This window comes from Meriones unguiculatus, chromosome 4, assembly GCF_030254825.1.
Source record: "Meriones unguiculatus strain TT.TT164.6M chromosome 4, Bangor_MerUng_6.1, whole genome shotgun sequence".
Taxonomy (NCBI): domain Eukaryota; kingdom Metazoa; phylum Chordata; class Mammalia; order Rodentia; family Muridae; genus Meriones; species Meriones unguiculatus.
Genome location: NC_083352.1, coordinates 39,469,627 through 39,493,286, shown reverse-complemented (window position 1 = coordinate 39,493,286; position 23,660 = coordinate 39,469,627). Strand labels below are relative to the sequence as shown.

Here is a 23,660-nt window from a genome sequence, read left to right as displayed (position 1 = left end):
AGCTTAGCAATGGAGAGTCCTGGAGAGCCTGTCCATGAATTGTGGTCCTCCAGTGAAAGCAATGTGGAGTCCAGTGACCCCACCAAACATTGTGAAAAAGAATCCCACCCCATATTACCAGTCCAAGGAAAGATCAGAAATCCCAAAAATAAGCCCCTGGTCTCTGCTATAGCTGATGTAGGTTTTGTACCCTTGGAAAGTTGAACACCCTGAAAGCAAGCCATTCGGAGCCAGCGACAGTCTGTATTGATTGTTTTGGGGGTAGGGTACGCCTGTCAACCCTTTACCGGCTGCCGAACCAGCTCCCATTATTTTCTTCGGAAATTGCTGAAGTATGTAAAACCTTGAAGAGTGTGTGAAGCGATAAATGTTTAGAAAGCTCCTGACATTTTGCTGCTCACACACTCTGTAATTTAATGCAAAATGACATAGGAAGATATACCCCCTTGTAAGATGACGACTTGTAAATTCAAGAATTCTAAAGTCTGTATCTTAATCCATGAAAATCAGAGTTTAAACAGAACCCCTGCAAGACCATAATTTAAACGAGGCGTATGCACTTATATATTTATTACACACGTGCAATATAGACATCACTGTGGTTTTTTTTACTTATATGATACATTTTCATCATGTTATTAACAGGATGTGGTACTGATAACAACATCCTGAAATTATTGACATTTTAAAACATCCCATTTATCATATATAATAATAACAGGCTAGCACTGAGCTACTTTCATGTGTTATACTGAAGGAGTCATTTATTAATTAATAATATGCTCTTCATACTTATCCATTTAAGAATTATTTTATATGTACTTTTTTTAAAATAAATTGCTATCTTACCTGCAAAAGTGTTTTCTTAGATTTGAATTTTTTCAGAAGTTGGAATTTTTGCTCATTTTAATTCATTGATTTACCAGGTAATTATTGAAATGAATGTACTAAGGTATCCTTAGCCCTAAACTTAACCCCAAACCATGTCAGACAGTTCATATCGCTTATTACTCCAGCTCCAGAGGGTCCAGTGTCCTCTTTCGGGGTCTAGAGATAACCCTTTCATGTGCAAACACACGAATACACACACATACATATGATTTGAAAACAAAGGCCTTTAAAACAAAGACATCAACACAGTCTGAATAGCCTTCTCCCAGTTTCCACCATCTTGAATGATAAGGTGGATTTTTATAGTGAGTTGGTAGCTTTGTAGTTAAAGGCTGAAAGGTACCATGGTCTGGTTAGGCAGCACCAAATGCTTTCATGATCTGGAATCTAGAGTACAGAAGTGAAATACTTATATGTGAGAAAACATTCTGCTGAATGCCAACTATGCTTCATATACTCTATCGAGAATTCTTAACATCAACTAAGTAAGCTAGGCATGGCTCATTTTTAAATAAACATAATACGTATCATTAAATTTTCAAAGATTAAACACTAGGCTAAGGCTTGAACAAAAGCCTGAGTACATCCAAAGACAGTGCCCTTTGCCCTGGTTTATTTGTTTTTCTTACTACATTATTTGGGTATTTAACAACAGTTCTTTGTCAGGGGCAATGAGCACACTACCTCTGAGATGGTTTCTGGAAACACCTGTCTTTTTTTCAGATCACTTGTAAATTCCAATGTATATTATGATCAAAATGTCAAAACAAAGTTCTCTTTTGCAATATGCTAATGTGGCCATCATTGGATGTCCTTGTGACTATGCAGGCTTCCTGAGAAAATTGTTTCTAAACCATGCTCTTAGAGTGGAGGTAAATGTCTAGTCATTGTCAATGGTTAATATGCCAGTGACGAGGTCTTCTAAATATTTTAGACAAATTAACAAAAATAATATATTAAAAATTAATTTATAGTGAATGTATATACTCAAAATCATATAACAGTTCTCTAGTTACCTTTTCTAAATATTTTAAATAAGGAACAGTGATAAACGCAAGTATTTAATGAATGTGTATGCCTTATAAATGCATAAAATTGCTATCATTCCCACTTGAGAACCTCACATGAGTTATCTGATAGGTGCATTCAAAATTGATTCATCTCAGTTTCAAGTGTTGCACTTTTAGCCAGATGCGGCGGCGCACACCTGTATCTCCAGAATGCTCAAGGACAGTACAGTCTGTGTAGTGAGTTCTAGAACAGGGCTGTGTAGCAAAAACAAAAAGAGAGAGATTAAATGTTGCCCTTCTGACTTGCACACCTCAGTCTACTCTGACCATGCCACATGCTGTCAAGTTCCTCTGTGAAAGAAGGTTTGTTTTTTTTTTTTTTTTTTTTTTGCTTTTGACCACAATCAATGGAAAAGATCCTGGTTGTGGAGAACATGGAACAAATTGTAACAGCCAAACCTTCAGATGAGCCAGGGTCAAAAAGATTTGGTGAATTCTGCTTCAGAGACTTGTACAGCCTTCTTACAATGTGGAACACAGACAAGCCACAGTCAATAGTGTTTCGTGCTTAAGTCTTTCCTGGTACCAGTTAACTGAGTTATACTCAATTGTTATTGAAGTGCTGTCATTGTGCGCAGCATTTCTACGTAGATTGCATGTGTCTGAGGAATTTTGTTTATAATTCGTATTGCGCGGTTATCCCTGTTATTTCAGAAGATGGAAATTTGAACTTTACATACGAGTCTTGTTATAAACATGCTAAGCACTTGCTTTTGGAGTTTGGAACAGCAGACCTTTAAACAACTTCTATGCTTTCCCCCCCAGCAATGCATCTATTTGGCCTCAATTGGCACTTACAGCAGACTGAAAATGACACATTTGAGAATGGAAAAGTGAATTCTGACGCCATGCCAACAAACACTGTCTCGTTACCTTCTGGCGACAATGGTAAGAGAGAGAAACGCGGAGCCTGTCTTTTTCTTTTTCCGTCATTCTCCATAAACTTGGTTTTAAGCATGCTTGCATTCAGCTCATGTGGGACAGAAGAAAGGTTCGGAGGTAGGAGATGTCATCTGCTCGTGAGTATTTTTATTCATTTATTTGAGAAGTTGAAAAATCACACCTTTATTACATTCTGAATAGTATAATTGTCTGCCTTCGGGGAGGGCTGACGATTTGGCTCTTCTGCCATTCATTCTTACAAGCATGGACTGAGTTCTGTTTTCAGTAGACAAGTAGACTACAGTTCAGAATGTCATCTCTCGTGGTACCTGGCGTGTATTAAGTTTTCTTAATTGGGCTTGTACGTGGAGTTGGGACACCATACTGATCTCATTAGAAACGCTTTTAAATATAAGCCACATTTGAGGATTATAACTTACTGACCTTTACCCCGGTTCCCCTTCCTCCAGACCTTTTAGAGTTCGCACTTGGAGGTAACACAGACTTCTCAATCAGTAGTCTCTGAACAAAAATGGCATTTAAGTGGCTAGAGAATGCTGTACTTCGTTTTTCCAATATAAACCCCTCCAACTGGACCTATGCCTACATAAGCCTCTGTTGCTCATAGTTTCATGCTAATGTGTGTGTTGGCACATGCCTTGGCACTGATCTCCTCTGATGCTTTGAAGGATGTGCTGATAAGTTATGTCTTGGGCAACCTGTCAGACATCTCTGTCTCTGTCATGTGAAGAATTATTTGCTTTAAGGGGTTTCCTTGGCTCCTCTTCCTCTGCTTCCTCATTTTACCACCAGGATTTCCGTGTCAAATGCCTCAGTTCTTTGCGAGACTAGAACAGAGCCAGGGGCTCTTTAATTAGCAGCTTCTTATATTCTCCTTTACTGGCGGGCTGGGGCTTTGAACACACTCTCATTCGTTAGCTTTTCATCTTTTATCTTAACAGTGATATGTAGTTCTCCATATGTGGGTCATGATGCCTTTGGGGGTCAAATGACCCTTTCATGGGGGTTGCCTAAGATCATCTGCATATCAGATATTTATATTATAATTCATAACAGCAACCAAAGTAATTTTACAGTTGGGGGTCATCACAGCATGAGGAACTATGTTAAAGGATCACAGCATTAGGAAGTTGAGAACCACTGCTCTATGTCTTCAGCACCTTAAGGAGACTAAGGAATTTTACACCTTCCATTTTTCACAGTACTAGGAAATACCCTCCCGTATGGCATTGTTTATACAAAGAACTATGATCTGCTATCTGCCGTGTCACCACAGGGCCTCACTCTACAGTGGGCTAATAATGGCAGAGAAGAAATTTTTTTCTAACTGAAACTGCAAGTACCACATTTCGTACAGTATAAACATTACTGCTACGTGTTTTTACACATTGGCACCATGTGTAAACAGATCCAGAAACTACACAAAAATTAAGATCTGGTTTTTTTGTTTGTTTGTTTGTTTGTTTGTTTGTGTGTTGACTGAAATTGAGACTGTCTCTTAAAGTGGATGATCACGGCAAAGCTAGTCAAACAGTACTTATTAATTACTGCAGGGATTATTTGCACAGACAGCAGATCATAATTCTGAAGAATTCCGTGTTTTTTAGTGGACATTTGGTTGATGGATAGTATCCAAACCTGTTATTATTAAGATGAAGACACTGTAGCTAATTACTGTCACCACACTCAAATGTGGGGTCCTGAGAAAGCTGCGGGCCAAAAAAAGATGCTCATTCCAGATTCAGTTATGGCTACTGACATTTCTTTTCCAAGAGATATGAGCTCATATCAGCATTTCTCAGTGCACATAAGTACATGCTCAAATCTGAGTTTCTCTGCTCATTTACTTTGGTACAGTGAGCTAAGTGAATAGTTGTTCACGTTCGCAAGGAAATGCAGAATAACCCTAAAATAGACTATCTGGGATCCTGTAAGCTCCAGAGTGTTAGAAGCACGCCATAGGAATACAGTTTCTATAAAATATGGCTCTCTAAGCAATCCCTGAAAACAGTTACTAAACCCGTTGACCATAATATCAGTGGATACGTGTTCATCAATCAAACACACCCATGCACGTGTATGTTATAAGTAAATGACATTGTTAAATTAATATCTGTCTTTACATCTACAAATACGCTCTGGTGCTTTCTATTGTGTTTTATTATATTTTCCCCAGTAATTATTAATTATAAAATGATTTCTTAGTTTATGGAGAACTAAAGTTTCAAAAACTGCTTCCCTCGGCAGACAAAGAGTTAACACGTGCCACCAAGTCCCAGGGCATAAGCTATCCACGGTAACTCTTCCTCACCATAGAAAGAACTCTCTCCCAAAGTAGGTGGTAGCGGTCCACCAGAGAACTGGCCCAGCTGCCTCCCAAAAGAACAGATGTTTATGAAAATTTCAGATCAGGGGGGGAAAAAAAACAAAGACTGTGTGTTAGCTCAGACTTTGTTGACAAGGTGATCTAAACAAGTCACTTGTCTACTCTATTATTTCTCAAATGAAGCCAACAGTCTCCTTATTGTAAAGAGTGATCTCTTCTGTTTATCAAGTAGAGACTCTTGCTGTTTAGTTCTTCAGTGGTACAGGAGGGAGACTCTGTAAGAATGGAGGAACCAGCAATCAACTTCCTCTAAAAAGACTTCTGTGGTCAATTTGCAATATCCATGACCCGTCACCCACCACTTTAGATTTCTGAACTGTCCAGACCAGAACTGTCACATTATCTCTTTGAAAATTCATGGACAACAACCCTTGGAGGAAACCTTAAAATCTGGCACAAAATTTACTAGAATTAACTGTGCTAAACATAACGAGAAGATGACTTTCCCGGTTTTGAAATGCAATACTCTCACTTCTGTGGTCCTGTTTCGTCTGTATTTTGTAAGCATCATTCAAGAAACAGCCACTGTGCTAATGGCTCCATAATCTTCCTGCCTACCCTTGGTCCTGCACCAAAGCTTCTCAAAAGCAATTACTATCTAAAAGGGAACTCCACGTTGCAGTGTTATTCTTTACTCATGATTGCTAACACTTTCTTTGGCTAAAAATTGCAGAGATGGTCTAGCAGAAGTGTGGGGTCTGGCCACACTGATAGATATGGACAAAGTGAATAAAAAGGTAGGATTAAAAGTTTGGATCTGAAAGAGCTTCCTTCTAGAAACTAAAATTATTCCCTGGACTAACAGATTCATTTAGCCTAATGTACTGGAAAGAATTACACAGGACTATTCTCAGATGCTAGCCCCTTAACTCACTTACTTTATAACTAGTTACTTAACCTTCTGAGCCTTGATTTCTTCATGGGTACAGAGGGACTAAGAACCCTTAGCTCTTGGCTTACCAACTACAGCAGCCTGGGGCCCCACTATAGTTTTCTTGCAGTCTTCTGCCCTCCATATTTCCCAACAGTTGTTTCAGATCATCCTCCCCCACCCCAGACCCCACCTTGTATTCTGTTAAACAGAAAAATAGAAAATAGAGACCTCCAGCGCGCATTCTCTTTGGTTCCTATAAGCAAATCTCGATTCATACATCTGTTAGTTACTTTTCTCACTGTTGGAACAAAATAGCAAACGAAGGCAACTTAAAAAGAGGAATGTTTGTCCTGGCTCACAGTTTGATGGGGACAGTCCATCGTACTGGGAAAGGTGTGGTGTGAGGCGCCTAAGGCAACTGATGGCGTTGCGTCCTTAGTCGGGAAGCAGACAGAAACGAAAGTTAGCACCCAGCATTTAATGTCGATATTCCCACTTCAGCTAGCTCAGAGACTTGCCTGCTGGGTGATTTTAGACTCTGCTAATTTCATAGTCCATGTGCACCATCGCACTACATGTTTGGGAACCCATCCTTCCACCATCTTCCCACCATTCAAGGACGTTTGCTCTTGAACACTCTTGATCCTACCCTACATCTTTAAAATCTCTCCAGTACGAGGGTGGAGAGCCGCCTCAGCAGTTAAGAGCATGTATTGCTCTTGCATCAGTGCCAAGATCCATTCCCAGCACCCCTATCAGGCAGCTCACAACCAGTTGTAACTAGCTCCAGGCCTCTGGCCTCTGAAGGCAGCTGAACTTATGGGCACACACAGACTCACGCACGTATGCATAATTTAAAAGTAATAACAATGAAATCCCCCTAGTATGCTGATCCTTTCCAGCCATCATATGAACATTCCACTGTTTCTTATATTTCATGAAAAATAAAACCCTTTGACCTCACCCTTCTCTTTCATCTCCACCCTACCGCTCTCTTCGTTCCTTACGGGCAGCTTCTGAAGCATAGTGTGGTGTAGATTTTCTGAATCCACATCTCACCTTTTATGTGAGTCCATGGCAGTCCTGTTTCTGCTGTATTCTGTTTACATGGCTGTCCTCTATCACCGCCCTTATCGACACTCACCATTTTCAGGTATCCAGCTGCTGCTGATTGCACCCGGAAATGTTCTTTCCTTTTTCTCATATTTGAGATCTCTATATTTTTAAAAAAATCTTACCTGAAGTATTCATTTCCATAGCATGGATAGTACCACCCTGGCCGGGTCTTCATTTCGTTTTTAGTAGCCACATCTATTGGTTGATCTGGCTCATTGCCTTTCGCCTGCTCACCAAACACCGCAATTTCTCAGGACCCTGCTCTGTCATGGTATAACTACACTTGATCTTGTCTGTACTCATCTTTAGTTACATTCTATGTAACTCTGACTCCATCAGTAAGTGCATCCTAGGTTGCATTCCTTAGCTCCAGACAGCAACTACAAAAAAAAAAAAAAAAAAAAAAAAATCAGCGCTTCTCCGGAGCATTTGCACCTGAGCATCTTCTTAGCTTAGCAAATTCCAAGCGTTAAAAATCTGAGCACATCAACTGCTTAGGTTTTCTAGTACTGCATAAGAAGCCATACCAAAGTTCACTAGTTTACAGAAACCGTTTTTCATCTCTTGCAATCCTGCCAGTTGTCTAGGCAGTTCATATATTTCTTGGCTGGGACTTCTCATGCAATTGCCTCCAGATGTCTGAGGCTGCCTGAAGGCTCCATTAAGCCGGAAGTCCAAGAGTGCTCACTCAACTGGCTAGCAGCTGATGTTATATATTTACTCATGCTCAGCTCTGCTGTGGCTGTGGGCAGGAACATCTGAACACAGCCCTTGCATGCGGTTTAGGTTTCTCAGAAGGCAGTAGCTCATTCTAAGGAAGAACATCCCAAGGGGCCTCATTCTCATTGACCTACACAGAAGCACGGGGCTTCTTCCAACTTAGCATCAGACATTCTAGCAAACTGACAAGTCAAGTGACTTGACTGAGAGGCAGAGCTTGCCCAGGGTATATCCTGAGACCCTGGTTCAATCCCCATCACCACAAACAGCTGAGGTCATCCCAGCTTCACAATAAGGGTCTCAAGCTTCCTTTCCTTTTAAGGGAACTTTAAACTTTAAGTTAAGCAGGAATTAAGCTTCACTTTTTTTTTTAAGTTAAGCAACTCATGTTTTTATTTGTTTTTTTTTTCCCCCATAAGAGTGTCAGGTTTTTTTTAATATATCTTAATTAAACTATAATTACATCATCTGTTCCCTTTCTGCCCTCAACCCCTCCTATGCTCCTTCTCTCCAATCTCTTCCACGTTTCCCATTTCTCCCTCTCAAATCGATGGCCTCTTTTTATTGTTGTTACATATGTGTACATGCACATATATATGTAAAACATGTATGTGTGTGTGTATATATATATATATATATGTCCATTTTTTGTTGTTTGTGTGTACATGATTTCAAGACCAACCACTTTGTATAAGATAAGCAGTCGGCGGGGTCTCTTCCCCAGAAGAAGCTGATTCTTCCCTTCTCTCAGCAGTTGGTAGTTGCCTATGGTTCTATGTCTAGGGGTGGGACCTCTTGGCACTTTCCCCCTTCCACATCAGCATGTCTGCTGATACTGCCATTTGTTCCTGTCTTGTTTATGCAGGCATTTCCAGGAGACATGGCCTCCTGGCGGTCCCCTGGCCCTCACACCCCCTTCTGAGCTGTTCTGTGAGGATTAGGTCCAGAAGTTGTATTGAAGATGTACCTGTTGGAGCTGGTCTCTACCACAGTCCAGTTGCATTGGGTACAATTGCTGTTTTCCTGTATAATACATACAAGTGTATGTATATACATATACTGTGTGTGTGCGTGTGTATTAAATGAAGTTATACCGCTTGGCTGACAAAGCTCCCCAAAACAGCCGTTGACTATCTAACAGACCCATGCTATCAAGCACGAGCAACCTCCATTTGAGTGCTTGATCAGGGTAGTCCAAGTGATTTCTGAAAAGACACAGCCTATTGCTATTGCCCTAGGTTGTCTCTGAGGGACTAAAGTTTTTTACGTTCCTTTTGCTGAAGTCACTGCACACGGAGGACAAGGGTCCCTGGTTGTTTGAGCCATGTCTAACCTGAAAGCCTCCTGTCTGCCGATCTAGTTCCCATACCACCAGAGAGTAGTATGCAAGCTTCCAAAGGAGGGAAGCAACAGTCCTGTCCAGCTGTGAGGCCTATGAACCACAACTCAGACCAGCATGACAAGATAGCCTAAAGATGCAGTAGTGGCACCCCTACCATAGCAGCAACCAACAGCTGTCTTAATTGGACTTAAAGGCCACCTCAACAGGAGGGAAATCATGCCTGTTCCAGGAAACCTCACCAACTACCTGAGGCTAGTGAGGGCACAGACTACCACTGTCACTTTACTAAGTCAGCACAATCCCTTAATTGCATTCTAAATCTTGCACCACCCCTCATCAAAAGAGCTTTTCTTTGTAGCGGATGAAAACATTACAGGAAGCTCCCCTGCTTGGTTATGTATACAAGGAGATACACATGTACAAGAGCTTGTGGGATAGAGACTGTGCCCATCTCCCAAAAACACAATTGTCACATCACCTCTCTTTTCAGATTTGCCTCTTCTTCAAAGCTTTCTCTAGCAGAAAATACTACCTGGTTACTTGCTTGATAAGTGTAGTACAACTTATATAGGAATCCAATCTTCTTACATCTTCTGTTGAACCCACTGGCAAGCCCCCAGAGTTCTAACTCCCTGTCTTGTGAGTTCTGTCATGTTTCACCTGTTCTCCCACAGCTCCTGTTTACAGTGCTTCTACTCTTGCCTATCAGTTCTTCAGACACAAGTAACAGTACCTCACCTGACGCCCTCCAGTCCCCTAAATTCTATCCGCACGCTTTAGATGACTGAAAAGTCTCTCCACAGTCTGGCTGTTCACCACACTGTTAAGACAGAAGTGACATAGTAGAGAGATGAAGTCTGGCATTCTGCAGCCAAACCCACCTGGCTTCACATCCAACTTGTAATGATTAGTATCTGTATTACTTGGGACAGTGCCTCTAGGGTTTGGGTTTGTTTATTTGTTTGTTTTTGTCTACATTTTCTTGCCAACTAAAAGTAACCTCATGGAATTTTCTGCGAAAAGTAGTTTTAAGTGGTGCTACATGGTACATTGATGAAAAATATAAAGGTGTTTTCCATTATTACGCTTTCTTTGCTAAAACGTAAGGCAAAGACTATTATTTTCCTGCTACTCTCGCAAGCTATTAGCATAGTCCTTGCCCAGACTAGTTCTTTTTGTCAGTGTCTGACCAAAATCCTCATGGAAAAATTGAATATAACATGTAAAGTATATAAAGAGCCAGGACAGTATCTTGTCTAAAGTATATGCAATGCCAATATTGGTGAAGGAAAGGAATTGAGAAGTGTTCTGTCACTTGTTGGCCTTTAAGCAAATTGCCTTGTCTGACTTCTAGCTTCTTTATGGAGTACTAGTTTCCTTTAAGTCTGATAATGGTATATATAAGAAACCAATCTGTGACACGTATCACTAATTATGGGTTTGCATTTTTCCTTTAATTCAATTATATATTTGTGATTTACAGCAAAATCCCTTTAAAGCATAGATCCTGAAATTAGTATCAATTCTATCTTCTCAAACTGTAATAGAGATCTTTTTTTTATATTTTTGCTTTCTTGGAGGATTGGAGAGTATGAAAAGATTGCTATTCTTATTTTTCCCTTTAATGCATAATGCTCATTTATTTTAGAGGTGTTTTTTGAGCATGGATTATATGGTATATACTAACCAAGGCCCTGAAGTAAATAGCAGTTTGGGGGAGAGGGGAGACACCCAAGACTGTCCCAGACACTTATTTCCATTGCATCTCAATTGGTAGGCGAGACAGAAATGAAGCAGAGAATCACAATGAGTTAGAAAACCACAATGGGAAAAAGTAGGTGATACACAGCGGGACCTCACTTTTTACTGAAATCTGTATTAGAAAGAGGCGATGAGATGAATGACAAAATTTGATGTAAGCGAATCTGCTGTAATCCAGGACTAACCTGAAAAGCCATAAATGCTGATTAATGTATGTATGAGTTACCTTCCATCAGAGTTTGTGACATGAACACGATTAGGGTGGAAAGATCCGTTTTGGCTTCTGCTTGTTAGGGACTGTCCGTGTTCTTCTTGCTTTCTCCATTGGCTCCTTTTATTCCATCCAGAATTCCCCACTTGGGATGATGCTACCCACACTGAGGGCAGGACTTCCCTAAATTAATCCTCCCTGGAAGCATCCTCTCAGCTACGCCAGGAGTACCTCTCACAGGTGAATCTAAACCCAGGCAGGCTGGCAGATTAATCACCACAGCCGGTGTAACCGCTATAACCATGGCAAGTGGCTCCTCCAGTAGAAAACGATCGAGCAAACACAAGCCTCTCCTTAGGTATGAAGAGACATTGGAAGCCTGTGTGAGTTCTCCTACTTGAATAAAATTACAGCTGAGCCTAAAATTTATATGAGCGTTCAGTTTCCTCCCGTATTAGACAGCTTCAGAGACGTGAATGTTACAGCAGGTTACTGACCACTCTGCACTGAAGGGATGGGAACCACGGAGCTACAAGCGCACTGAGCTTTAGTCAGTGCTGTTCATAGTTCAGTGTTGTTGGGAATATTGTAATATTCCCTCATTGGAAGCTGTCATGATTTTTTCCATTAAGCTAGTGCAGAGCAGCTCTGTTTTAGTCTGTGCGGACTGTAATATAATACTCTGTATCTACATGTTCTGTCATGGACACGTGGCCTGTATAAACAGGTGTGTTCTCCCAGAGATCGTCAAAGTCCACATATGAATGGACCGGAAGTTAGGACGCAGAATTGAAGTACAGGCTGTTGGTTACGTATAGGTGCCTAGCCTTGCCTCCTGTTATTTTAATTATTCGTGCCTCTGTGGGATCTAAAATGAATATTATTATTTGCCCTACTTAACAGTTGAGGTTAAACTTTGACACTTGGATTTTCTTCTCCACCCCCCCCTTTTTTTATTTTATTTTAATCACTGTAGTCTGGTTTGCTCACATCCTATATAGAGGGCAAATTTATGGTGTGTATGAGGAAATGTTTAGTACTTTTTAACCTTACATGTTTTTTTCATTATCACAAAGTAATTTTCAATTGCATACCGAACTTCATAATTACCAGCATAGTTTTAAATACTCTGACTTGTCCTAACTGGTTAATGTATCCATGGGATGTTCTTCAGAGGTCAAGGGACTTTTTAAAGACTTTCTTTAAAACACCACTGTGATGATGTTTTCATGTAAGCAGGGATACCAATAAGGCAAGGTTGTAACTTTATGTACATGGTCTCTTTCTGTTTCCCACACTGACAACTGTATTTTAAGACGTCAATACCGTTAATGAAAGAACTCACAGTTATCAGGTAAAAAGACAGCCAGTAACTCCCCCGTTCAGGCACAGTGGTACAGGTTGAGAAATCTTCAGGATGGTGCTCTGTTGTGTTTGAAGACTTGGGGCGTTTCATTCTCACTGTGAATTCTTTCATTGCTTTGATTGTAACCCACAAGCCTTGGGTTTGCATAACTCCAAGGCACTATATGTATCTTCCGTTTTTCCTTCTTTTCCTCTTAGCCAACAATCTTGCATTTCCTGGGCAGCCAACCTTGTATTTCCTGGGCACACAACCTTGCATTTCCTGTGTACACAGCCTTGTATTTCCTATGATCCTTCCCAAGTTCAGGCTCTAGGGACATAAGACATAATGATCTTAGTGAGAGGCACGAGAGAGCCTTAAGGATGGCCTTCCTTTTATTTCCTCTGAAGCCAGAGTTCTCTGGAATTCAGGATGAGATGAATTTTTAGCTTTTCACTGAGAGACCCAAGGGCTTCAAGGGGGGGGGGAGGTCGCTCTGTGCAAGTGTTTACAAGCTTGTGAAATAGTGCCAGTTGCTCACTGACTTCCTGGAATGTTTACAATTTTAAAAGGACATCTGAAAAATACTACCAGAAATAGTATATACTTGACGTGGACAAATTAAAGAGGTACCGTGACTTGAAAAGCAACAAGACAGGTTTACAAAGGCCCTTTGCCACCCTAAAGCTCACCCTGATATTCAAAGGAGCTGCTTAGGCAAAAACAGTACATTGCTCCATGCCAACACTCTTAAGCCAAAAAAAAAAAAAAAAAAAAAAAAAATCAGTATTTTTTTCTTCTATCTCCACACTACTGATTTTTATCAAGAGGCTTAGTTTGCATTTTCCTGTCAAAAAAGCCACATCTTAAGGTTAAATAAATAAATAAATAGAAAAAAAAAAGCTGAAGTAAATCAAAGTTAACAGGTATTTAGAGACAAGACTCCTGTTCACAGAAGAATCTAGAAGACTAAAAAACCTTCAAGATGTATTGTACTTATATCCCCTTTAAAAAAACTATACACATTTCGGTTACATTTAATTTTTTGAAATCATGTGATGGGTTCTATTTTAAATCTTTTTCTCTATCTGAAGCTGTGGTTTCAGTTTTTACTTGAGCACGTTGCACGGAATTTGACCTAGTTATTTTTTTTTAAGTACATTAAATGTTTGTGTGAATAACATAAAAGGAATAGGAATGGGAAGCAAGTGAGTGAAGTGAGCGAGGACTTTCTGGGTAGCTCACATAGCTGTTCATACGTGAATATTAAAGAATAAGTCAGACGCCTGTATTCTATCCTTGGTTTTCTTTCTTATGGAAATGCAAACATGAGCTCTCTTGCTACGAAGTGAAGGGCTGAGGATGGAAAGTGTCCTGTAGCATGACTTGTTCAACTCTTCTGGAATTGCTTCTTGTTGTATGTCAGAAATCACGTTACAGTGTGCTTGCCATTGGTATGCGAAGGCCCTACGAGGTGGTACTTCCAACACATTGCACTTAGTCTCGCTGAGAGCAAAGGGGCAGCTTCCTTCTTGGTAAAAGATTTCTTGTAGATTTTAGAGTCAGTTCTTTGCCAATACTGAATACCACACTAGCAAAGGCTTGACCAGGCCTGAGCCAAACAGTCTTGATTGTATCTGTTCTTCTTCTACTGCACATTTGCTTAATCTGGTATAGTCACCATGCAGTGAAAAAGAGCGAACTATTGTCTGCTTTAATGCACCTTTGCTGTTATAATATTTTTGAATGCTTTCATCTCATTATGTGCTTTAAATATATCCATTTCATTAGCTCCTGTAATTCATGGGAAGTATCTACTCTATAATTTAACTGACAAAGCTTGTATTCGTTAAAATCAAATTTACTCTGTGTCAGAAAAAAAAAATCTGATGTGTTTTCCAGTTCAGATAGTTAATCTGGAGTTTGTCACAGCCTCTAAGTTCTGAGTTCCTGCTCTATGTGGGAACAGGACTCTCCTGTCATCTTGACAATTGGAACAAATAAGACGTTGCTGTGTTTTTTATTTATTGCCTTTCCTCTGTGTCAGTCTGAAGCCAAAAAGCATTCTTGGACAGTGACTGAGAATACTGACAAAGCCATCATACAAATTAGTGTTCTCCCCCGTTGGTGTATGAAATGTCAAAATGTGCCAGTTGCCCCCAGCACTCCATTTTGAACCCTCCCTTATCCTTGATGGAGGAATCTGTAAGACAGAGAATGCCAGCAAGACTCGCCTTGGGTTTATTGTGTCTTGACTGGAAAGAGCATCATGAACCAAAATACCTAAAGTTTGCCTTTGTTCAGCCTAGGGAAGCTCCATGCCATAATACAGCATAGTGTACAAGGTGTTCAGGGTGTGAGCCGTCCTAGTGCAGATATACACGGAAAGGTTGGTGAAGTTCTAGAAATCAGTTCCCTAAAAAAAGACCCCTTTCCTGGCTGATTAGTCTTCGTGGCAGAACAATACACAGAACTTAGTGACCACCAAGTGTGAGAGGATGCCTCCCCATGGCGAGCTAGCAAGACATTGTGCAGATGGCTCAAGCGCAGAGCCCTTTAATCATAGTCTGTTCTCCGTCTTCAAGGAGGGAGAAGCTGATCTCAACAGAGCTCAGTCTCCAGGGCTGTCCCTCCCAATCCCGAAGATCACAAACCTAAGGTTGTTTGCCTGTACCCCAGTCCAATCATCTACACATTGGGGTTCCCACACTACCCTCCGTTGGCTTGACTAATTTGCTAGCCTGACTCACAGGACTCAGAAAAACATATTGACCAGCCTGTTGGAAAGGAAGTCACGGAGGACACAGTGGAGGAATCTGTAGGTCAAGGGGATGGGGTGGGCATAGTCCCCCTCTTAGAGCCTCTGGGTGACCAGCTGTCCAGAAGCTCTCGAAACACCTTCGTTTTGGGCTATTACGGAGGCCTCGTGACATAGACACAACCAGTAAAGCCAGTGGCCAGGTGTCATCAGCTCAACCCTGGCGATTGTGAGACTTGAGATCTACTCTAATCCTAGGTTGGTTTAGCCCAATTCGTGAAGCCTTCTATGGCCACTCAACCCCAGTGAGCTCAGTATCTGTCACTTCAGAGATTCTAAGCTTCTTAAAACGTATGTCCCAGGAAATGAGGACAAATGCCAAATGTGTTTCATAGGGCCCTAGGCTCATGACTATGGTAATTGTGGAAGACCCCTGGTCTGAGAGACTTCCATGAGCACCTGGCTTCCTGGATTCTATGACATTATGACATAACTGGCCTTTTTCATTTTGTGTACAGAAACATCACCACATCTGCTACTGTTAAGTCAAGCACTGTTTGGTCAACCATGGGGTTGTTTGCTTGCTTGTTTGTTTTGCCTTATTTTGTTTTGGTTTTGTTTGCAAATAAAAGAACCCTCTTTCTGAAAAGAGGCACCTGTTAAATGAGCTATAGGACTAATTGGGTAAGTTGATACACTGACTAGAGTAACAGTGGGCTCTCATTATTTGCCTAAAAAAGGGAACCCCTGGAAATCAACAGATAGAGAAAACAAGAAAAAGAAACCCACCTATTAAGCTACTTGGAGACAGTGGAACCCTAAGTCCGAGAGGCCAGAACTCAGTTGCTGTTCTCAAAGCTGATATACTTGAACAAAGATGAAGTCTTAGGGAAAACAACTTGGGGATCGGTGCCAGTGTATACTCACCAGCCCCCAAAGCACAGGTGTGCTCATAAAACTGCTAACATTTACCTCCATCACCAAAAAGTAGACAGAGTCGCCTGCATAAGCTTCTGAAGCAACAGAAGTGATTGTTAATAACAGGAAAGTATAATAACAGGGTTAGGCGCTTATTACCTGGACAGATGAGTCCAAATGTGAGCCATACCCATGTTTGGGAGGGTGTGTACACAGCATATTGTAGTGGGGAAAAGGCAGCTGCTGTCTTCAGCATCATGAAAGTTGCCTCATCCCAGGCTGACGCTTAATGCCAGCAACCCCAGCTTCTCTGTAAGCTGAGGTCAGTGGACCCCCAGAACAAGGCCTGCTGAGCCTGCAGGGAATTGCCACGGCACCTTACACAAAACATCTCAAAAGTAAAAGCAAAATGAAACCTGAGTTATATACCTCAGTTGTGGAGTACTTCAGTGTTCACCATGTATAAGGCCATACATAGGCTTATTCTCCTGTACTACATACATACATACAGACAGACACACACAAAATCACTTTATGTGGAAGTCAATCAGAATGTAAATTTGTTAGCAGTTTATAATGAATTATAACAAAGAATGATATATGGCTTTAAAAAAAACTGTTATTCTTACAAAACTGATTATTCAAAACGAAAGTATATCCATCACACCTTTAATCCCAGCACTCAGGACACAGAGGCAGTCAGATCTCTGTGTGTTCCAGACCAGCCAGAGATACACAGATTTATTTTCTCTAACAAAAAAAATTAATTATAACTTTATGCGCTATACTTGTAAGGTCTGTGGATTCTATAGTGTGGTTGAATGAGTTAAAGCATCTTACATGAAATAGATGAATAGATTTAAATGGTAACTTAAAACAGTATTTTTATTTTAATTAAAAAGTGTTGTTTTGCATGCTGGAGAGGATATGGAGAAAGGGGAACCCTCCTCCACTGCTGGTAGGAATGTAAACTTGTACAACTACTTTGGAAATCAGTCTGGCTTTCTCAGACAATTAGAAATAGTGCTACCTCAAGATCCAGCCATACCACTTCTTATATTCAAAGCATGCTCAACTATACAACGTAGACACTTGCTCAACCATGTTTGTAGCAGCTCTATTCGTAATAGCCAGAAGCTGGAAACAACCCAGATGTCCCTCAGTGGAAGAATGGATACAGAAATTGTGGTGCCTGGAATACTACTCAGCTATCAAAAACAAGAAAATCATGAAATTTGCAGGCAAAATGTGGGAACTAGAAAATATCATCTTGAGTGAGGTAACACAGAAGCAGAAAGACACACATGGTATATGCTCATTCATAAGTGAATATAAGCCATATACTACAGGATAAACATACTAAAATCTATATTCCTAAAGAAGCTAAACAACAAGAAAGACCCTAGGGAATATGCTCAATCCTCATTCAGAAGGGCAAATGCAGTAGACATTGGAAGCAGGAAAAGACAGGGAACAGGACAGGAGCCTACCACAGAGGGCCTCTGAAAGACTACTGATCAAGGTATCAAAGCAGAGGCTGAGACTCTTAGCCAAACTTGAATGTATGGAATCTTATGGAAGAAGGGGGATATAGAAAGACTTGGAGGGGACAGGAGCTCCAAAAGGAGACCAACAGAGGCAAAAAAAACTGGGAGCCCTGCAGAGACTGATACCCCAACCAAGCACAATGCATGGAGAGGACTTAAAACCCAGCTCAATGTAGCCCATGGACTCAATGTAGCCCATAGACTCAGTATCCAAGTGGGGTCCCTAGTAAGAGGAGCAGGAGCTGTCTCTGGCATGAACTCAGTGACAGGCACTCTGATCACTTCACCCTGAGGGGAGCAGCCTTGCCAGGCCACAGAGGAAGACAATGCAACCAGTCCTGATGAGACCTGTTAGCCTAGGGTCAGAGAGAAAGGGAGGAGGACTTTCCCTATCAGTGGACTAGGGGAGGGGCATAGGGGGAGAAGAGGGAGGAAGGGAGGGATTGGGAGGAAACAAAAGAGGGGGGGTCACAGCCAGGATACAAATTGAATAAATTGTAACAAAGGATAATAATAAAAAAAGCGAAAATTAAATTCAAAAAGAAAAAAATGTGTTTAATAAAAAATGATTTCTACTGATGATATGGAAAACATGAGTTGGAAACTTGAGTCATGATGCCATAGTTTCTTTGCCTCAAAGTATCAACCTTGCAGAGATGGTTTGAAGTTGACTACAAACAACATAAGCGAAACTCCCAGTCCTACATGTTCAGAGAGACTGATCCCATCACACCCAGCGCCTGACCTCTTTATCAGTGCTAATTCCCTGTATAAACATAGGGCACTGGGCAGAAGCTCCTTAATAGAAAATGCTGTGGAGCATTTAAAAGTGTCACTGAGCAAAGCAGCCTATCTATCCAGATAAGAAGCAAAGCATTTCCAGATGATCTAACCCTCTTCATTTCATCGTGTATCCTAATGTTGCTTCAATGAATGTGTAGTTGTTACAAAATAATGTTATGTGAATGGGGCATGACTTATGATCCAAGCGTTCATATATGAGAAATCTCTTTTGATGTTTCCTTATAGTCTTTTATAATACCAAACTGCTTTGAGAAAAATGGACCTTAACTGCTTTATTAGTCACTGCTATGACTGTGGACACCGAGGAAGAAATGACTGTATGAATTATAAATAATGGTGCTTGATTAGGCTTTCTTGTATAACCCCTCTTTACATCAGAGCTGGGCTGTTACGGCCATTTCCCCATTCTCCTCTTCGTCTCCTGACTTCCTGTAGTGTGCACTTTAATACTCCTCAAACAATGATTTTATGTTACCGCTTGAACTTTTAACAGGTCTCTGTTTAGCCATAGCTGTCCTTGGCAAGTGTCGGTGTATGTGTCACTGTAGGATACAGTGGTCCAGGTAAAAAGTAATCCTGACATTTACTAGACTGAGATAAACTCTCCCTCAAAGCTCACATTTATCCACAAGAGTGAATCTGTTTTGAATTGCCTCACACCCTCTCAGCCATCAGCTGGTGCCAGCCATACTTGTCTCTGACTATGGGGAATCTTTCCTCGTAATCTTGAGTTCTGTTCCTCTGATGCAGAGAAGTGAGGAGAAGGGAAGGGAAGGGGAAGACAGTGATGGAGGGAGGGAGGAGAAATACAACATTTCTGCATCAAGAACTGTTTATATAATTATATCATTATCTAATTCCTCCAGCCTCTGGTTTTTAGACTATAGCAGAAATAGCATGCATAATGGTTAATATATGCATCCTCAAGAAAAGGTGTAATAACGCTCCTTGATAGAGGGAAAGGGAAAAGTAGTTATAAATGAGAAACCCCAACTCTGCTGCTGTAAATAGCCTATTCTTTAATAGAGATGTAGATACACTCTTCCCTTTACACCCTTACTTTCCTTTACTCTCCCAGTAATCCTACTGATGTCTTGCATTCATTTAGACAAGGTCACTAGGCTGAGCTCTTGTCTAGACCTCAAGTGTGGCCATCCCCATTTTCCAGATGAAATTTTATGTCCAGGCTTTTGGTCTCTTCCAGAAGGTCCCTCAGCCTCTGACATGGCCATGACTCAAACCAAGGTTGTTAGACTTAAATTTTTTCTTCTCTAGCACATGCATCTAAGCACGGACCCTTCTCCACATCGTTTTTTTAAAATTTGTGATATTTATCTTAACTCAAGAATCTTGTTGTACTGTTCACAGTTCTCTAAAGGAACAAAACCAATAGAATGAATATATGTTCAAAGGTTATATAGACTGACTCACAACAAATAGACTGGTTGATCTAGTAACAGCTGTCTTCACACTGTTCAGCTCATGAGTTTGGGGTCTCAACAGTTCCTATCTGATACTGAAGAGCCGCTAGTCTTCAGTCTAGATTTGAAGCCTAGAGAAGCTGGGTTCTGATGTTCGAGAAGGAATATAACAGCAGCAGTGGTGGCGGCAGCAACAGAGCAGATGAGCCTGCCAATAAAAGAGCAAGCAGAAAGGCCAAAGAAAAGCCTTCTTCTTTTTTTTAAATCCAGCCAGCCACAAGGAAGGTATCACTTACATTTAGAGTGGCTCTCTCATTTTGAAGAACCTAATCAGGAAAGTGGAAAATTCTTCACAGATGGGTCTCAAGGCTTGCCTTTTAGTTGACTACTGGTTCAGTCAAGTTGGAAACCAAGATCAGTCACCACACTTAAGCAACCTGTCCTTCAAAGCCCAGGTTACAGTGGGGATGGCCTTCCCTTGACCCAGTCACACGAAGCTCAGTTCATCAGCTTGTGCAGACTGTCTGTTTGACCGGGCAACCAGCCCAGTGAAGACTAAGCTGTTTAAGCTATCTAGTAAATGGTTTCTAAGCTACTGCTCTCCGGTTTGTATTTCTTATTACTACGTCAGTGCTCTGTCCCTGGCAGACACTTAATAAAATGGAAGCAATATTAAATTAACAGCTCTTCACAGATAGAAGGCTCTCTCCTCTCTTTAGGATAAGATATAATTCTCAGATTTGAGATTAAATCTTAAAATTTCTGAATTAACAAGTTCTCTGGAGGCTATTTCCAGTTTAATAATAAAAAAAAAAAAAAGGAAAGAAAGAAAGGACGGTAAGCCAATGTTATTATCACATTAAAAGAGTTGGATTTGATAAAGGATAATTTGCCTCTTCAGGTTCCGTGGGCCTTTTGGTTTGTTTGTTTGTTTGTTTGTTTTCACTGGAAGTAAACAAAATCCCTCCTCTTGCCAAGAGTAACTAAGAAAGGACCTTGACCGGGAGGCAAAGGGCAGCATCAACCCACCAAAAAGCAACCTTGGATCTGTTTTCCAGAACCAGGCCATGGTGCTAGGAGATGGCAGGCATTTGGGAAGCAGGGGGTTTGTTTGTGTATTCCCTGAGGGTTGAAGGTCGTGGAGGTGTGGCACAGTGCCCACCAGTACTCATGGTGGGTCATGAAATGGGAAGCCTTGTAACAGCCTGCATTATAACGAAAGAAAATGTAAGCCGGGCAGTGGTGGTGCACACCTTTAATCCCAGCACTCAGGAGGCAGAGGCAGGCAGATCTCTGAGTGTGAACCAGCCTGGTCTACTGAGCAAGTACCAGGACAGCCATCGCTATGCAGAGAAACCCCATCTCAAAAAACCTTACAGAATTTAGGCCTTTCCCTCCTCTTCTGTTTCTTGAAGCCCTGCTCCCCCTACTTACCTCTTTTCACGTGTGATTTCCCCCCAATGCCCCCAGTGCATGACTTAAAGAGGACTACATAAATCCGAAACATCGATTGGTTAAAGAGCAGCTTGGAAGTCTCCCTAATCTATTCTGCCCTCATTTACACGCTGCAGTATGATGGTTAGCATAGCCAAGAAGCACCAGACTGTATCTCTCCCAAGAAATAACAAGGCATATAACTTATAATACATTTATGTTCCAAACAAATGAGAAACACTGTCAATGTGAAAACAGCTTCAGTGAGCAGCATACCTTGGAGAAAGCTGGAGAATTTTGACTTAAATGCCCTAAAGAATGTTAGATAAGAGTTGGTAAAACAACACTTCACCAAAAAAAAAAAAAAAGTTATTAAAGTGAAAACAACAAGGGAGTATCTCACGTATCAGAAGAATTCCTGGAACAATGAGGGGAAATAACTCTCTGAAAAGAAACTGTTATTTTAATGTGTTGTTCTTCATCGCTGGGTCTCTCACATTCAGGAAAATTAGGTGGACTTACACATGAAAATAACACCATAGATTCCGGAGAACTTGATATTGGCCGGAGAGCAATTCAAGAGGTTCCTCCTGGGATCTTCTGGAGATCACAGCTCTTTATTGATCAGCCACAGTTTCTTAAGTTCAACATCTCTCTTCAGAAGGATGCATTGATCGGGGTTTACGGCCGGAAAGGCTTACCGCCTTCCCATACGCAGGTGAGTGTGGGCACCTTCCTCCGCAAAGAGCGGGCCCCCGGTTCGCATTTCCAGACGCTCCTCCAGCCCTGAAACTCAGCTGCTGGGGAAAGCCTTCGCCCCTAACTGCCTCCCTTGCCACAGAAGTCTGAGGGCAGCTCGTGCTTGTTTGAGACCTCTGAGTCACTAGAAGGAAGAATGGCAGGGCTTGTGTTGCTAATGATTGGCTTAAAAATGTCGGAGGCACTTAATGAACAGAGCAGCGGCTGAAAATCTAGCACACTGTGCTCTCTCCAAGGTTCTGTTGCAATTTCAGGTGGGTTTTTTTTTTTTTTTTTGCCTTTCCTAGGACAGATGTATATATATCCACCTTAAATCTATTGATTTGGTTAAAGCGGTTTTGAGATTTATGTCAGGTGTTTTGTTTTGTTTTGTTTTGTTTTGTTTTGTTTTGTTTGTTTTAGTGAAGAAAATACGGGAACACAAGCATAATAAGCATGATAGTTAACCTCAGTTTCTCTTTGAAAATAAGGAAGAGTAATGTGACTAGACAGAATGCTCGTAGAAAGCCAAACATGGTGGTGTCAGCGTGGTCCTCAGACTACTGGATCCTTAGCATTTTGAATTCAATTCTGGGTATGAAAACACTCCCACTGGAACAGCCAGAACTGGAGAACCACTATTGAAATGTCCAAAAACGAGCCAGGACCTTGTTGCACAGATCTGCAATCACAGTTACTCTGAAGGCTGAAGCAGGAGAATCACAAGTTCAAGGCTAGCCTGGGCAGCTTAGTGAGATGAATTACAAAGTTAAAAACTAGGTGAGGAAAAAAAAAAAAAGTAGGCAAGGAATATGACTAAATTATAGAGTGCTTGCCTAGAATCTTTGAGGCCTGACACCCTAGGTTCAATTGCCTAGGGTATGGCAGGCTCAACTGCCACAAAATAATAATAATAATAATAATAGTAATAATAATGATAATAATAATTAATAAAGTCCGTAATACTGAGTCATGATGTGTGTGGTTTGGAAATTGTGGTTTTGTTATTTAAATTAGGTTAAATAGGAACTGAAATATAATAAAGAAAACCCTGAGCTTCAATCTCTATCATCAGGAGAAAGAAAAGGCCCCAGAATGTCTAAGAGAAATTATTTGAATTATCTACTATAAAATTGGAAGAGAGATTTCTCTAAGATGTATTATGCTAATAAGTCAAGAAATTAAAAAATTAATTAACACTTAGATGAGCTTGACATATTTTATAATAAGTTTATTTCCTTGAGGGATTCCATATTAGTTTTTTTTTTCACTTGTAAAAAAAAAAAGACCAAGGTTGTCATACAAACTACATATCTGTGATTATTTTCTATAATCCTAGATTATGAATTATGGAAAAAAATTGGTTAGATACTAGGAAAGAAATCACAGCTTGAAAACAACACTGAGATTGTTGGCATGCT

The 23,660-nt window shown here is 40.8% G+C and overlaps 1 protein-coding gene across 19 annotated transcripts in view; it reads left to right on the top strand.

Annotated features, from left to right (window-relative positions):
- The window catches only part of Tenm3 (teneurin transmembrane protein 3), a 2,741,632-nt gene that overhangs the window by 2,600,113 nt on the left and 117,859 nt on the right, over positions 1-23,660 (top strand). For all 19 annotated transcript variants that reach the window (XM_060381770.1, XM_060381769.1, XM_060381766.1 and 16 more), the window contains 2 exons: positions 2,727-2,849; positions 22,005-22,219. In XM_060381770.1, coding sequence (XP_060237753.1) covers positions 2,727-2,849; positions 22,005-22,219 — 338 coding nt within the window. The remainder of the gene's footprint in view (positions 1-2,726; positions 2,850-22,004; positions 22,220-23,660) is intronic.